General features: G+C 40.7%; 1 protein-coding gene across 2 annotated transcripts in view; it reads right to left on the bottom strand.

Moving 5' to 3' along the window:
- Positions 1-16625, bottom strand: part of LOC117394975 (phosphatidylinositol 5-phosphate 4-kinase type-2 alpha) — an 89059-nt gene that overhangs the window by 2941 nt on the left and 69493 nt on the right. For both annotated transcript variants that reach the window (XR_009323580.1, XM_059019844.1), the window contains exons 6-9: positions 14983-15021; positions 3948-4061; positions 1389-1632; positions 520-623 (exon numbers count right to left, since the gene is read on the bottom strand). Coding sequence is in view for 1 of the 2 variants with exons in the window: in XM_059019844.1 (XP_058875827.1) it covers positions 520-623; positions 1389-1632; positions 3948-4061; positions 14983-15021 (501 nt within the window). In the remaining variant the exon portion in view is untranslated. The remainder of the gene's footprint in view (positions 1-519; positions 624-1388; positions 1633-3947; positions 4062-14982; positions 15022-16625) is intronic.

The following is a 16625-nucleotide window of genomic DNA, read 5'->3' as shown; positions in this document are numbered from 1 at the left end:
GTTAAGCCATCCGTGTATCTCAATCACACACTGAGAAACGTGTTAACAGTAACATTGATTTAATCTACTGGTTTTTTTTTCTGTGAAACAACTAAATGGTCTTTTAAATCGTCCAAGCCTTCATTTTTAATTTACAAGCAGAATATACAAATGAGATCGCAACATTTTAATAAGCGATTAATCTTTATTCAAGCTATAATGAAAAATAAAGTATTTTATGATGGACACACTCTTACAGTCGTTATGCGTAACTATTTACATTAATAAAGTCGCTTCTGCTTTGAAAAAGAAAAAGTAAGGCAAGACAAATGTAGTTTCACAGAAAAAAGAAAAAAAAAAAAAAACAGTAAATTAAATCAATTTTAATATAAATGCGTTTCTCAGTTGTGATTAAGATACATGAATGCCTTAACAGATATCAGTTGAATTTTTAAAGGACAGTATTAAAGTTGAGGTAAAACACTGAAAATTAGAAGGTATAATCCAACCACTGGAATGACATCACCATCTCCTACTTACCCCATGTTTGACAGTTTTGGCAGCGTGGGCAGCCTTCTTTTTTGCATCGTAATGTGTAAGGATATCAATTATTGCCATGAAGTACACTTCCTTTCTTGGAGCGTCTGTGAAACATACACAGGCATTTAGTGATGCACATTACTTTCCTCAAATATCAATTAACTAACCAAGGGCTATTTATGAGGTTTCTCACTCGGAAAGCACTTTGAAAGTCTACGTTTGTTGTTCCTCTTACAGACATTTAAAAGCATTAGACTGCTCACTGCAATTGTACACACAACTTAGCAAGGAGTCTATTCAATTTATCTCAACAGTGGCATATCTAAATACCGCTATTGTTACATTTTAAAAATAATTTAACATATTTGGAATAGTTTGCAACCAAATGTAAAAAAAACATTATGAGAAGCCATCCATTAAAATGCTATATGTATATGGAAAAGATATCAATAGTACTTTATAAACAATATAGCTGAGCTCTATATTTGACATGGATATCTTTGACAATGGTTAAAAAACATTTTAGCTTAAACTCAAAACATCCTTTGCGCTGTAACATTTTTGGTTTATTAACTGCTACGAAAAAAAAAAACATTAAAAAATCTATAAAAGAACAAGGACCTACATGACAGAGGTAATACATTTACAATAAAACATTTTCTTTACAGCAGTTAAATGAAATTAAAAGTTCTGATTCTTTTTTTTTTTTTTTCTTCAAAGGCAAGCATAAAATAAGTAACGTTACTTTTTTTAATTTTCCCTGTTGGGCGTGGCGACCGAACCTATAGCTTGCTGCCTAATCCGATAATAACTTCATCCAGGACAGTAAGCCAAGACCAGTTCCTAAGGAGTACTTTTGTATGACTTACTGTCATGACTCTTTATGGCGTAAACGTCAATAGCTGGGTCAAACTCCCCAGGGGGCAGGGCTCTGTTGCTGTTGAGTGTGTTGCCTGGACTATCAGGGGGCGTGCCCATGGGGTGGGTGCCGTCGCTCTCCACGTCCTCCTCACCCTCATTCTCCTCGCAGTCCATCTCCTCCTGCTCTGCTCTCTCCACGTCATGAATGCCAACCAGGAGGCTGTAGTCCATGAGCTTGAGCTGGGCCAGGAACTAAACACACACACACACAGGGTTGAAGTGTGCAGCACAGAGCAGGATAGGGAAATGGAATGCTATAGATAACAGCTGCATGTTATTTTCAGACACAACGGGTTAAAGAGGTCAACTGGAACACATCCCAAGTCCTACTACTTTCATCATTCCACACAGCGGTGGTTGTGGGAGGCCTTTTTTCTGTTTTTACAGAACTGCGTGATTGAATATGACATTTAGGTAGTAACAGTGTTTTCTGTGGAGGCTACAATTGCAGATTCTGCAGTAGTGGAATAAGTTCAAGATCAACTATTAAGTAGATTAAAAGAAAAATAAAACTAGCAATGTTTCAAAACTATGGCAAAAACACATTTTCTAGACATTTTGTAACATTAAAAGATGCAAAGTTCATCCTGGAGTTTGATAAACAGGGTCTGACTTCCTCTCAGGGCTCATTAGAGTGGCTACAGCCTGTCTTGTCAATTCTTCTGCTGAGCTTTACTTAGCAGCTCTGCACTGGCTTAAGCAAAACTCTGAGTCAGCATGGGATCAAGGTCTGGAAACCTGCAGCATTCTCCACTATTTATTGACAAAGTGACAAAGTGATTTTTCCCAGGATAGCCAATCTGAACGTCAGGCAAATCTCACTTCCTAAGATGTTGCTTCTATCTTAAGGGCAGCAGTGTGGAGTAGTGGTTAGGGCTCTGGACTCTTGACCGGAGGGTCGTGGGTTCAGTCCCAGGTGGGAGACACTGCTGCTGTACCCTTAAGCAAGGTACTTTACCTAGATTGCGCCAGTAAAAACCCAGCTGTATAAATGGGTAATTGTATGTAAAAATAATGTAATTGTATGTAAAAATAATGTGATATCTTGTAACAATTGTAAGTCGCCCTGGATAAGGGCGTCTGCTAAGAAATAAATAATAATAATAATAATATCCAGTGTACAGCTGAATGCCAGGTCAACTAGTGACTTGGCTGAGGTGACACAGTGAATCAGTGGCTGAACTGGGTCAAGCTGCCTGGATATCCAAGCTGTATGTTCCTCATTACAAGTTTCATCCCTTTCTAGTCCAGCAGAATGCAGTCTGTGGATTGAGACACCTCACTTTACGGCTGTATTTTTCAGAGTTGGTAGATGTTTCTAGATCTTGATTACACACAAACAGTGGTGGTTGGGGGTGCTGCAACAACTCAAACAGCGAGCTGTGCAACAAGTTTAAGAGTAGGGTATGCAGTTTCTTTAACTACTCGGTCCCAAGCACCACTACTGGTATGTGATGCAACCTGTTGTAACAATTGTGTTAGCAGTTCTGAAAATATAGCATTCAATAGTGCAGCAAACTAGAGGTGAGAACCCACACAGTGCTAGGCTTGTCTTGAGGACAGTTAAACTGGCCACAGTGCTACAAGCATCAAGAAATCAAAGATTCTCCGCCAGATAATGAATCTGTTTTTAATAATCTGCTTTAAACCCACACAGTGATACAAAAAAGTACATTGTTAAACATGTTAATTGAAGCTTTTGATTTTTCAATTTTCAAAATAACTGCATTATCTGGAAAATGGAAGTTGCCAAGTGCTAAAAAAAAACAGATCCAGGTAACACAATCCAAATGCTTCCCTGACCCATTTCATAACACCCACAAACATTCAAAAACGAATGCTATGTGCCTTAAAGTAGCGGGTTCTGAATAATACAGCATTATACATCCCCACGTGTTGCTGCAACTGTTTAGATAAAGCACCTGTAATTTTTCTTTTTATTGTTAAAATCCTGACAACATTTTACACTTATAAATAAGTCTGTTTCAAAGCTTTTTTTCAAAATGTCCACTCTAGTGCACTGGGGTTTGAGATCTGTTCTCTAAATCACTGCAGAAAGAGCGATTAAAACAACAACAACAACAAAAAAAACATAACAAGTGCTCTGGCTTTTCTTTTCAGTACCACTTCATGAATTGTTATTGCTGTGTTATCTGTTTGACAATGTGGGCAATAATCCTTACAGTAGAGTGGCCATTTTGAAAGGAGCTTTGAAACGTTATAAGTGTAAAAAGTTGTCAGGATGTTAACAATGAAAAGGAAAATGACAGGTATATTATTTAAACAGTTGTAGCAACATGTGGGGACGTATAACTATTTTTCAGAACCCTGCTTCTTACTCTTTAAGGCTCAATGAATCATTAAGCAAATAAACTAAAAATAAAACAAACAAAAATATTTTATCCCGCACTATAAAAAAACTAAACATATCAGCACACAGTCTCCACAGAAATCAAAAGCAGATGAAACTCAGAGAAAAAGAAAAGCAGCAAGCTTAGCCATGTTACCTCCACGTCTTTTTTTAATTTTTCAAGTAACATCTTTTTGTTGTTTTCATCGATGTAAATCTTTTGACCGTCGTTGATGAAGTCGTTGTCCTTGTAGGTCGGCAGTTCTTTGGCCTGAAAAACAAACAAACAAACGAAAAACGGAAGCTTACAATCCCTTCTTAATGTGGTTTTCCTGTTGTCCGGGGAACATGAAACAAAAGCACACCAAAGAGCAGCTGCAAATCGTTTACAGGCCAGAGGGGGCGCTGATCAGCCCCCTCTGCAATGCAGGAGATGACTTACAGTCAGTGGATGATGAGGGGGAACATTCAGACTTGAAACAGGCTGTCAAAATACAAAAAACTGAAAGGACCCTAACTGACTTACTGGTGAGTAATGGAAACATTTCAGCCACTTACAAAAGAATAACACACAAAATGAATGGCTCTTTGGACACCTGCAAACAGATATCGATTCCTTTAGTGGTCGGGTCAGACAATACCTGAAAACTGCTGCTGTTATCAGGCATTGGGGCCTATTAAGCAGATCTCCTCAGCAGCTTTGTTTAGTTAGGATGGAGCAGACCTCATAGTCTTATAACATTATACACTTTTGCTAAGACGATAAAGTTTCCTTTCACTCACTTCTACTTAGATTTATTCTTGTATTGGTAGTTCTTTACCAGTATAATTGCCATATTATGTTAGCAAAAAAAAAAAATAGGCCGATATGAAAATTGAAATATATATATTTTCATATAAATCCTGAGGTCATTGCAAGTCTTTGTGTTAAGAGACCCACAACAAAATGGTGGTGCCACTATCTCTATGTAATGAACTTGACCTGTAAAGCTCTATACAGTATTACCAATACTGAGCAATGTTACTGACATAATTCACCCACTTCACCTTCATTACCCAACTTAGCTAAATATGTATAGAGAATAGCTTTGGTGTATGCTCATTAATGACGTGTCTTTTTTATGCATTTGATTCATTTGTATTTGGGTGTACATTTTCTTGCTGAGGTATTGATGGCTCCTTTGTACAGCGGTATTGGTGCTATGTTTTAGTGCGAGAGGTCCCTCCGCCTGTGGGTGGATTGCCTCACCCTGTGTCACTACCGAGATCACTACAATATGAACAAATACTAAAAGGAAACTAACACAATTCTTTCACAAATTCATTTTATTTCTGAAAGGAGTCTTTATCAATGTCTCTAATGTTTCTAGATAATGCAATCTGTATATTGTTAGGTGTATTTTATAGTTTTCTGTTTGTCATTAGTTTTCCCCAGTGTTGTTTTTATTTAATAAAGGGCGCCCCTTGACTAAAGCATTCATTTTAAATCTGATTTATACGGTAAGAGCATCTTTCAACAGCCTCAAGTGGTTTTTATTCTACTGATACCCTGCTAGCACAGGGCTAAACAGCAGAGCTGAATATTCATCCACAAAGACACACACACACACACGCACACGCACACGCACACACACACACACTGACACACGCACACGCACACACACACACATGCTGTGGTTAATTTGGATTACGAGTAATTCAAGGAAAACAACTCTGCCACACTATATACAATGTGAAGATAAATGTGACGAGACAGGTTCAGCAGTGGGGCTACATACAGGATGTGCTGCAGACAGCAAGAAACGAACACACCACTGTATGGAAAAAACTTTCAGAGAAGCCAATAGAATTGGCTTCTCTGAAAGAAAATATTTTTAGAGAGTGATAATATAAACGTTTAGGTACATATCCTGTTAGTTTTTATGGGATTTGTTTGGTTGGTTTGTTGTGATCCGTTATCCTGGAAACGGTTATTTTCCAAGGTTTCATAATTCTGTATTATTGTGCATCGGGTTTCAGTTTTCTGAGTATCTGTGACCTGAAGCCTGACGTGAAAATGGAAACTGTGTGAGAGTAACTACAAATAAGAAAACGCCTCAATAAAATTAAACCTGGAGCTTATTTTCAATAAACATGAACTGAATAGCACTCCCTCACAAAAGCAGGATAAAACAGAGACCTCAACCTCCCATAGTATGTCCACATGCATCCCCAGGAGACAATAAACCAGCAATGAGCAGGAGCACAAGAATGAAACACATTTAAAAGCACAGCAGCAAATGCTTTCCTTCCACTGTAGTGTCTTTCTGCTTCGAGTACGACTGGTTAAGTCAAAACTGCTTCGGCATCAGCACATGACTAGATAGCCCATTCGGCCCTGGGGTTATTCTGGTTGGACTCTCTCCAGGTTCACAATGTCCCTTTGGTTCGGTGATGACCAGAATTGGACTGGCATGGTCTCACCGGTGCATTTTAGAACCTCATCATAGCCCTTGGATTTGTACGCTACATACCCAAGAATGGTGTTTGCTTTTTTGCTTGCTTCCCTGCACTCTGTCTGGTGGCTGACAGGTAAGTTCTATACTCCCGATTTGGTATTTGGATCCTACATTTTGGGACTGGCATGTTGTATTTCATGTGCCACAGTATTTCAAAAGCATCAATATCTTTAAGAAGTAGTGATGGGCACCAACATCGATATTTTGATATGATCGCGATATCGTGGGATTAAAGAAACAAAAAATCACGTACGCTTGCAGAGACATACTTTTTATTGTTAATACTGCTAAAAATACAAACGCAGTACAATCAAGTTTATTTTATATTGAGATGCAACAAACCTTATACCAATCATGGACAGTTCCGTAGGCAAACACCACACACTAATGTAATATTGAACCATTTTATTCCATTGAATGGCGTTTAGGTACCAAACGCTATTTGCATTCTGCATTAAGTTTGGCAATATTGGCCATCCGTTTTGCATTATTCTGAGACATGCACATGCGTCAGCGTTTCATTGCCTTTTGTCCATGTGATTACTTACACTGTTATTAATGTATTTATCAATGTGATTAAAACTTTTAAAACATCAAAACATCTAAAAATAATGCAAAATTCGGCATAACACTTCATTTTAGAGGTGTCGTGAGTCAGCTTTTTATACGCAGAGCAGCTGAAGATTCAATTACTTCCAGATTGGCTAGAAAATTAACAAGTCTGTGCACAGTGAAGTAAATATTTCGGTTTTGAGGTGGCTGATGATGGAACAGTAAAAAAAATATAACAAGACCTTGTTTTTCTCCATGGATATTGTGAAGCAAAGCACCACTAAGTTAAAGTAAGTTATTGCTTTTCATATGTAGCTATCTGTTAATGTCCGTTATGTTATGTTTGATATTACAATTGTGTTATTATAATTTTTCTGTGTTTTGGAAGACTTCGATATTATCGATATCGATATAACATTTTCATATCGTTGCCCACCACTAATAAGAAGTCACACAAATTAATTATGCCAGCCATCTTAGGTCACAGGTCAAATTTGAATCTTAAATGGCTTATGAACTATAAGCAGCTGAAGTAGCAGGCGAGTGGTAGAATGACAACTACATATAAACTCCCCTCACGAGGATGCTTAATGATAGGCACCCACTGAAAAGTAATAACACAAAGGGTCAGTTTTGTCGTTGGCAAGTATAACATATTTTCAGAAGAGCCAATGAGAATATTGATGAAAACACTTTAGTTTTCCTTCTTCTTTATAAGGTTTGCATTTAAGTAACAGGTAAAATTAAATTCCTAAAGACTGTGACAATGAGCTTCACAATACTATCTGTATATATATCCACAGTGATGTATTTCCTTATATAACCTCTTTGTAAATTATACAACCCTGGGGCAACAAAATGTAGTCTTGTGAAACAACACCACTATAGGCAATCCCCAGTACTGAATTCTTTCCATATAGACTATGTTGTAACAAGCACTGGTACAATATTAATCGTTAGCTTAGCGCTATGCAAGTAAAGATGATTACATGCACTGTTTTCACAGCCTCTCTATTACAGGGATATCATATTTTTGTTCTTCTCCAGAGATAAACTAAGACTCATCACTTGCACACTGTGCACACACCCCTGGCTGCCAATTATATACAGTAACACCTTCGCTGTTAGTATCGCAAGTCATAATGACCTTTATCCTCAGCATGTTGAACAGTATATAATAACAAACGCACATGTATAGTTTCATTAAAAACCTGATAAATGGTTCCTAAGATAGTGCCTTCGCAAGCTCCACCAATCAGGTGTCAGGTAGAAAAATGTAACACACAGTACAGTGTGTGCACATATTCATACAGTACAGTGTGTGCACATATTCATACAGTACAGTGTGCACATATTCACACAGTACAACATATGCACATATTCTTAATGGTACCTCCGCTATAAGACAAACGGGACTTCCACTAGAAGACAGGCTTACTTCCATCAATTCTGTAACCAGTTGTTTACCCACTATAACCACTGACTACGTTGACAAAATATATTCCATCAGTCGTTCATATTGAATGCCATACAGCAGCATAGCAGAGCAAAACTACATTTATGCCTAGCAGCAGTGTCTTGGAAGTGCTAGCAGATTTGTTGATGTTAGCACAACCCCAGAAAACCTGTTTTGTGAGTGTTTAGCTAACTTAATGAATTAATGGCGCGAATGTGGACCAGTGTTTTTATGGGTCAATTAACTAATCATCACTGATGTGTTTAAAGATCGCCCATAATGTTGGAATTTCATTTAGGCAAGGCAAGACTTCAGTTTAGACAAACCTGTGCTGTAATAAACATCCAACTTTACCTCCATCAAAAGCATCCATGTGATCAGCTTGGTCTTTTCTATAATCACATCAATAAAATGGCTGGCGGATGGTGCGAATTAGCAAATAACAAGGTTATTCGATGTAAAAAAAATAAATAATAATAATATTACTGAAAATGCATGCCTTATGAGCTATCATTCAGTACGGTTTCCTTACATTTTTGATGGAGCTGTAAAAATGCGCTGCAATCTTGATTGTTTGCAGCCTACTGCAACTTGGTGCCCTCATCCTGGAAGCGGTGCTGCCAAAACAGTGAAGGGGAAGAGTGGGGGTTCATTCAGACAGCTCTGCTAGAGGAGCCCACTTCTTACACAGGAGAACATTGTGCACAATACAGAGAGACAGCCTTTCGTGAGCCATATAGAGGAGCTCACTTCTTACACAGGAGAACATTGTGCACAATACAGAGAGGCAGCCTGATCATGAGCCATATAGAGGAGCTCACGTCTTACACAGGAGAACATTGTGCACAATACAGAGAGACAGCCTTTCGTGAGCCATATAGAGGAGCTCACTTCTTACACAGGAGAACATTGGGCACAATACAGAGAGACAGCCTTTTGTGAGCCATATAGAGGAGCTCACTTCTTACACAGGAGAACATTGTGCAAAATACAGAGAGACAGTCTGATCATGAGCCATATAGAGGAGCCCACTTCTTACACAGGAGAACATTGTGCACAATACAGAGAGACAGTCTGATCATGAGCCATATAGAGGAGCCCACTTCTTACACAGGAGAACATTGTGCACAATACAGAGAGACAGTCTGATCGTGAGCCATATAGAGGAGCTCACTTCTTACACAGGAGAACATTGTGCACAATACAGAGAGGCAGTCTGATCGTAGGCCATGTAGAGGAGCTCACGACTTACACAGGAGAACACTGTGCACAATACAGAGAGACAGCCTGATCGTGAGCCATGTAGAGGAGCTCACTTCTTACACAGGAGAACATTGTGTACAATACAGAGAGACAGCCTGATCGTGAGCCATGTAGAGGAGCTCACTTCTTACACAGGAGAACATTGTGCACAATACAGAGAGGCAGCCTGATCATGAGCCATGTAGAGGAGCTCACGTCTTACACAGGAGAACATTGTGCACAATACAGAGAGACAGCCTTTCGTGAGCCATATAGAGGAGCTCACTTCTTACACAGGAGAACATTGTGTACAATACAGAGAGGCAGCCTGATCGTGAGCCATGTAGAGGAGCTCACTTCTTACACAGGAGAACATTGTGCACAATACAGAGAGACAGCCTTTCGTGAGCCATATAGAGGAGCTCACTTCTTACACAGGAGAACATTGTGCACAATACAGAGAGACAGTCTGATCATGAGCCATGTAGAGGAGCTCACGTCTTACACAGGAGAACATTGTGCACAATACAGAGAGACAGCCTGATCATGAGCCATGTAGAGGAGCTCATAGGAGAACATTGTGCACAATACAGAGAGGCAGCCTGATCGTGAGCCATGTAGAGGAGCTCACTTCTTACACAGGAGAACACTGTGCACAATACAGAGAGACAGCCTTTCGTGAGCCATGTAGAGGAGCTCATAGGAGAACATTGTGCACAATACAGAGAGGCAGTCTGATCGTGAGCCATGTAGAGGAGCTCACTTCTTACACAGGAGAACATTGTGTACAATACAGAGAGACAGCCTGATCGTGAGCCATGTAGAGGAGCTCACGTCTTACACAGGAGAACATTGTGCACAATACAGAGAGGCAGCCTGATCATGAGCCATGTAGAGGAGCTCACGTCTTACACAGGAGAACATTGTGCACAATACAGAGAGACAGCCTTTCGTGAGCCATATAGAGGAGCTCACGTCTTACACAGGAGAACATTGTGCACAATACAGAGAGGCAGCCTGATCATGAGCCATGTAGAGGAGCTCACGTCTTACACAGGAGAACATTGTGCACAATACAGAGAGACAGCCTTTCGTGAGCCATATAGAGGAGCTCACTTCTTACACAGGAGAACATTGTGTACAATACAGAGAGGCAGCCTGATCGTGAGCCATGTAGAGGAGCTCACGTCTTACACAGGAGAACATTGTGCACAATACAGAGAGACAGCCTTTCGTGAGCCATATAGAGGAGCTCACGTCTTACACAGGAGAACATTGTGCACAATACAGAGAGGCAGCCTGATCGTGAGCCATGTAGAGGAGCTCACTTCTTACACAGGAGAACATTGTGCACAATACAGAGAGGCAGCCTAATTGTGAGCCATGTAGAGGAGCTCACTTCTTACACAGGAGAACATTGTGCACAATACAGAGAGACAGCCTTTCGTGAGCCATGTAGAGGAGCTCACTTCTTACACAGGAGAACATTGTGCACAATACAGAGAGACAGCCTTTCGTGAGCCATATAGAGGAGCTCACTTCTTACACAGGAGAACATTGTGCACAATACAGAGAGACAGTCTGATCGTGAGCCATATAGAGGAGCTCACTTCTTACACAGGAGAACATTGTGCACAATAAAGAGAGGCAGCCTGATCATGAGCCATGTAGAGGAGCTCACTTCTTACACAGGAGAACATTGTGCACAATACAGAGAGACAGCCTTTCGTGAGCCATGTAGAGGAGTTCATAGGAGAACATTGTGCACAATACAGAGAGGCAGTCTGATCGTGAGCCATGTAGAGGAGCTCACTTCTTACACAGGAGAACATTGTGTACAATACAGAGAGACAGCCTGATCGTGAGCCATGTAGAGGAGCTCACGTCTTACACAGGAGAACATTGTGCACAATACAGAGAGGCAGCCTGATCATGAGCCATGTAGAGGAGCTCACGTCTTACACAGGAGAACATTGTGCACAATACAGAGAGACAGTCTGATCGTTAGCCATATAGAGGAGCTCACTTCTTACACAGGAGAACATTGTGCACAATACAGAGAGACAGCCTTTCGTGAGCCATATAGAGGAGCTCACTTCTTACACAGGAGAACATTGTGCACAATACAGAGAGACAGTCTGATCATGAGCCATGTAGAGGAGCTCACGTCTTACACAGGAGAACATTGTGCACAATACAGAGAGGCAGCCTGATCATGAGCCATGTAGAGGAGCTCACTTCTTACACAGGAGAACATTGTGTACAATACAGAGAGACAGCCTGATCGTGAGCCATGTAGAGGAGCTCACGTCTTACACAGGAGAACATTGTGCACAATACAGAGAGGCAGCCTGATCATGAGCCATGTAGAGGAGCTCATAGGAGAACATTGTGCACAATACAGAGAGGCAGCCTGATCGTGAGCCATGTAGAGGAGCTCACTTCTTACACAGGAGAACATTGTGCACAATACAGAGAGGCAGCCTGATCGTGAGCCATGTAGAGGAGCTCATAGGAGAACATTGTGCACAATACAGAGAGGCAGCCTGATCGTGAGCCATGTAGAGGAGCTCACTTCTTACACAGGAGAACACTGTGTACAATACAGAGAGGCAGCCTGATCGTGAGCCATGTAGAGGAGCTCACTTCTTACACAGGAGAACATTGTGCACAATACAGAGAGGCAGTCTGATCGTGAGCCATGTAGAGGAGCTCACTTCAGGAGAACATTGTGCACAATACAGAGAGGCAGCCTGATCGTGAGCCATATATATTGCAGCCTGTGAGTGATGGTGGGTATGGAAATGATTAGAAACCAGAGGGCTTGTGAACACTTTATTAATAGATTAATCAAGTATCTTGTAAGTCTCATATGATAAGGATTATAGTACCAGCGATTACCTGATCAACAAAATACCTTATCTATAAACGGCAATTTAAGATGTAGATTATGTACATTATATTAAAAAAAAATCAATGATACTGCAGTACAGACTGGTGGAATATGACAGAACACAATTCCTCTGTCTGTACTGCAGTAGCATTGATTGTATCATTGGTTGTTGTTTGCTATGTGAAACACATTTTGAAGCGACAACGGATACTAATATCCAATCTCACAACAGCTGCAATGGTCCGCAACCTGCCTACAGGAGGACAAGAGAACTACAGCCACCAGAGAGCCCTGACAGTCACAGCTCCATTCTTGAATCTCGCTTATTTTTCTCTTCCTAGAACCTGGCAACGAGCCCAGTCTGTCTGCTTGACCAGCACAGGACTGCACTGAACTCAGCTTCCTAATTTTAGACCGTAACACGGTGGCAGATTACATCTGGAAACCCACGGCATCAGGGAGTCAAACGCTTCTCTAAAAGACTAAAGCAGGGTCACCTGCTTGTCTGAGCTAGCTTTCACAAGCAGCTTTCAAAGCAGAGTCCTTATAACAAGTCAAATTGAAGGCTGTACAGTGTAGCTATCAAAACCCATTCAATGCAACTATAGATACTGTGACAAGCCATAAATAACAGGCTCTTTGGGTTTGCTATAAAACTATGTGAATGAAAACCCAGCAGACACTAAACTATGTGAATGAAGACCCAGCAGACACTAAGCTATGTGAATGAAGACACTAAACTATGTGAATGAAGACCCAGCAGACACTACACTATGTGAATGAAGACCCAGCAGACACTACGCTATGTGAATGAAGACACTACACTATGTGAATGAAGACCCAGCAGACACTACACTATGTGAATGAAGACACTAAACTATGTGAATGAAGACCCAGCAGACACTAAACTATGTGGATGAAGACCCAGCAGACACTAAACTATGTGAATGAAGACCCAGCAGACACTACACTATGTGAATGAAGACCCAGCAGACACTACACTATGTGAATGAAGACCCAGCAGACACTACACTATGTGAATGAAGACCCAGCAGACACTACACTATGTGAATGAAGACCCAGCAGACACTACACTATGTGAATGAAGACCCAGCAGACACTACACTATGTGAATGAAGACCCAGCAGACACTACACTATGTGAATGAAGACCCAGCAGACACTACATTATGTGAATGAAGACCCAGCACAAGCATGTGTCTACTGCTTTATCTCACAACACATAAGATCAGGTAGTGCTGCAACTCCTGTTACATCACAACAGTGGGCAGGGCATATTTTATTGGCACATAATAGATACAGCTGATAAACTGCTAAAAAGATACATTAACAAAAAACAATAATATAATTTATTACATGATCATATGCAATTTCTTTTTAATTCAATCTCCCTGGAACACCTACTGTGGCCACTGTACCAGTAATGAAATGCAATGAACTAGTAACTTCTTCCTCAAGTGGGGAATACAATTGTATCCCATATAACCAGGTCAGAAGATATGAGAATGGAAAAAAAATAAAATAAAAGGATGACGATTCATGCCAAAGGAATCTCCTGCACACACACACCCTTCATCGCAGTGCTCTTACAAAGGAATCTCCTGCACACACACACCCTTCATCGCAGTGCTCTTACAAAGGAATCTCCTGCACACACACACCCTTCATCGCAGTGCTCTTACAAAGGAATCTCCTGCACACACACACCCTTCATCGCAGTGCTCTTACAAAGGAATCTCCTGCACACACACACCCTTCATCGCAGTGCTCTTACAAAGGAATCTCCTGCACACACACACCCTTCATCGCAGTGCTCTTACAAAGGAATCTCCTGCACACACACACCCTTCATCGCAGTGCTCTTACAAAGGAATCTCCTGCACACACACACCCTTCATCGCAGTGCTCTTACAAAGGAATCTCCTGCACACACACACCCTTCATCGCAGTGCTCTTACAAAGGAATCTCCTGCACACACACACCCTTCATCACAGTGCTCTTACAAAGGAATCTCCTGCACACACACACCCTTCATCGCAGTGCTCTTACAAAGGAATCTCCTGCACACACACACCCTTCATCGCAGTGCTCTTACAAAGGAATCTCCTGCACACACACACCCTTCATCACAGTGCTCTTACAAAGGAATCTCCTGCACACACACCCTTCATCGCAGTGCTCTTACAAAGGAATCTCCTGCACACACACACCCTTCATCACAGTGCTCTTACAAAGGAATCTCCTGCACACACACACCCTTCATCGCAGTGCTCTTACAAAGGAATCTCCTGCACACACACACCCTTCATCGCAGTGCTCTTACAAAGGAATCTCCTGCACACACACACCCTTCATCACAGTGCTATTAATAAATAAATAAATAGCCATATATGATTGCCAGAAATACAATTTCACGAAATAATTAATCTTGTTTTGTACCACTCTCCTTTATTCAAATATTAAAACATGATAAACATAAGCTGTTGAGAAAAAATGAGAATTAAAAAAAAAGAAATACATCATGTATTACCTTTTCTTTGTCACTAGCTTCTCTAGCAACTGTGGAGCCCTGAAATACAAAACATATCAGCAAATGAATATACACTGAAACACAGGGACTTTCTTTAAACCCTTAAAGAAGTACCTAGCAATGCTTTTAAACAAATCAGTGCTTGTCTCTTATTAGCATTATTAACATTACCACACAATACATATAAACAAAGTTAAAATAGCCCAAATCACCCTTCATAAAGTAATAGATACCTTATTTTATGATGGATAAGGTTTGATTTTAACATAGTAAAATGCAGTATGCTACTCCTGCATAAAAATTAGGTGTATTCTGCATTACTGTGTCTAAAACACTGCAGGTCGTTTTTGTAAGGGTTGCATGAATAACTTTATAAATAAACTGTAATGAAATGCCACTTATTATAGGATATTGCACAATACATATGAATGGCAATTCCATCAAGTTTAAAGGGTTTAATAATGAGAACTACATATTTACTATAAGTTTCCTATAGGGTTTATAGGTTTACTGTTTGTCATACACCAAAAATACTGTGTAAGTGAGCTTCCAGTCTACTTTCAAAACAGTTTGCTTTCTGAATAAGCACTAATTAGGCACAGTTAAGTAAGCACCACACTTCAGTGATGTTTCTGAATACGAACGACAGCGTTCTCTTTTGTGCACCTAAATGTTTTTAAACTTACCAACCATTGTTTCTGTCATCCTTCTTTTTTTCCCCCATACATTTAGTGTGTCCAATTATTATTTTCCTCCTGATTTTCTCCCAATTTGGAATGTCCAATCGCTTTTCACCTCACCGCAGCAATTCCCCACATGGCTCAGGAGACCCGAAGGTTCAGTGGGCATCCTCCGATCCCACAACCAAACCATCTTCCTTTTTCACCCAGGAACTCGAGAGCGGATGTCAGTGAGCTACCGGCCTCTGGAGGACAAAGGCCAGCCCTGCAGGTGTCCGCTCTGAGCTCACTGGGCACCTGGCCAGCAGGATTCGCTGCAGCCCGATGAAGAGAAATAGGCCCTGTCGGTTTTGCCTTCGCAACCCACGGGAGTGCCAGAGCCAGTGTGACACGCCCTTCCACCATGCTCTTTCTCTATAGTCCTATAGGCATGCTTCTCGTGTATGAGCCTGTATGTAACTTAAGTGCTGTTTGTGTGTGGCAGCGCCAAAGCCCTGCTTATGTAAATAAGGGTAAGGTTGGGAGGGATGGGGTTTGATCTGTCCCTGCCAACAATCACAGGTGTGGCCATTCCCCAATTAGGAAAGTGAGTGCTGATTGGGGAGTGGCCCCCTGTGTATAGAGGGCAGCAGTGTGGAGTAATGGTTAGGGCTCTAGACTCTTGACCGGATGGTTGTGGGTTCAATCCCCAGTGGGGGACACTGCTGCTGTACCCTTGAGCAAGGTACTTTACCTAGATTGCTCCAGTAAAAACCCAACTGTATAAATGGGTAATTGTATGTAAAAAAATAATGTAATTGTATGTAAAAATAATGTGATATCTTGTAACAATTGTAAGTCACCCTGGATAAGGGCGTCTGCTAAGAAATAAATAATAATAATAATAATAATAATAATAATAATAATATAAGGAAAACAAAATCCTGTGTGTGGGGGAAGGAGATTGGTGAGTGAACGGTTTTG

Source organism: Acipenser ruthenus, chromosome 3 (genome assembly GCF_902713425.1).
Source record: "Acipenser ruthenus chromosome 3, fAciRut3.2 maternal haplotype, whole genome shotgun sequence".
NCBI classification, from domain to species: Eukaryota; Metazoa; Chordata; class Actinopteri; order Acipenseriformes; family Acipenseridae; genus Acipenser; species Acipenser ruthenus.
The sequence above is the reverse complement of the archived record's forward strand: the minus strand, read 5'-3'. Positions and strand labels throughout refer to the sequence as shown.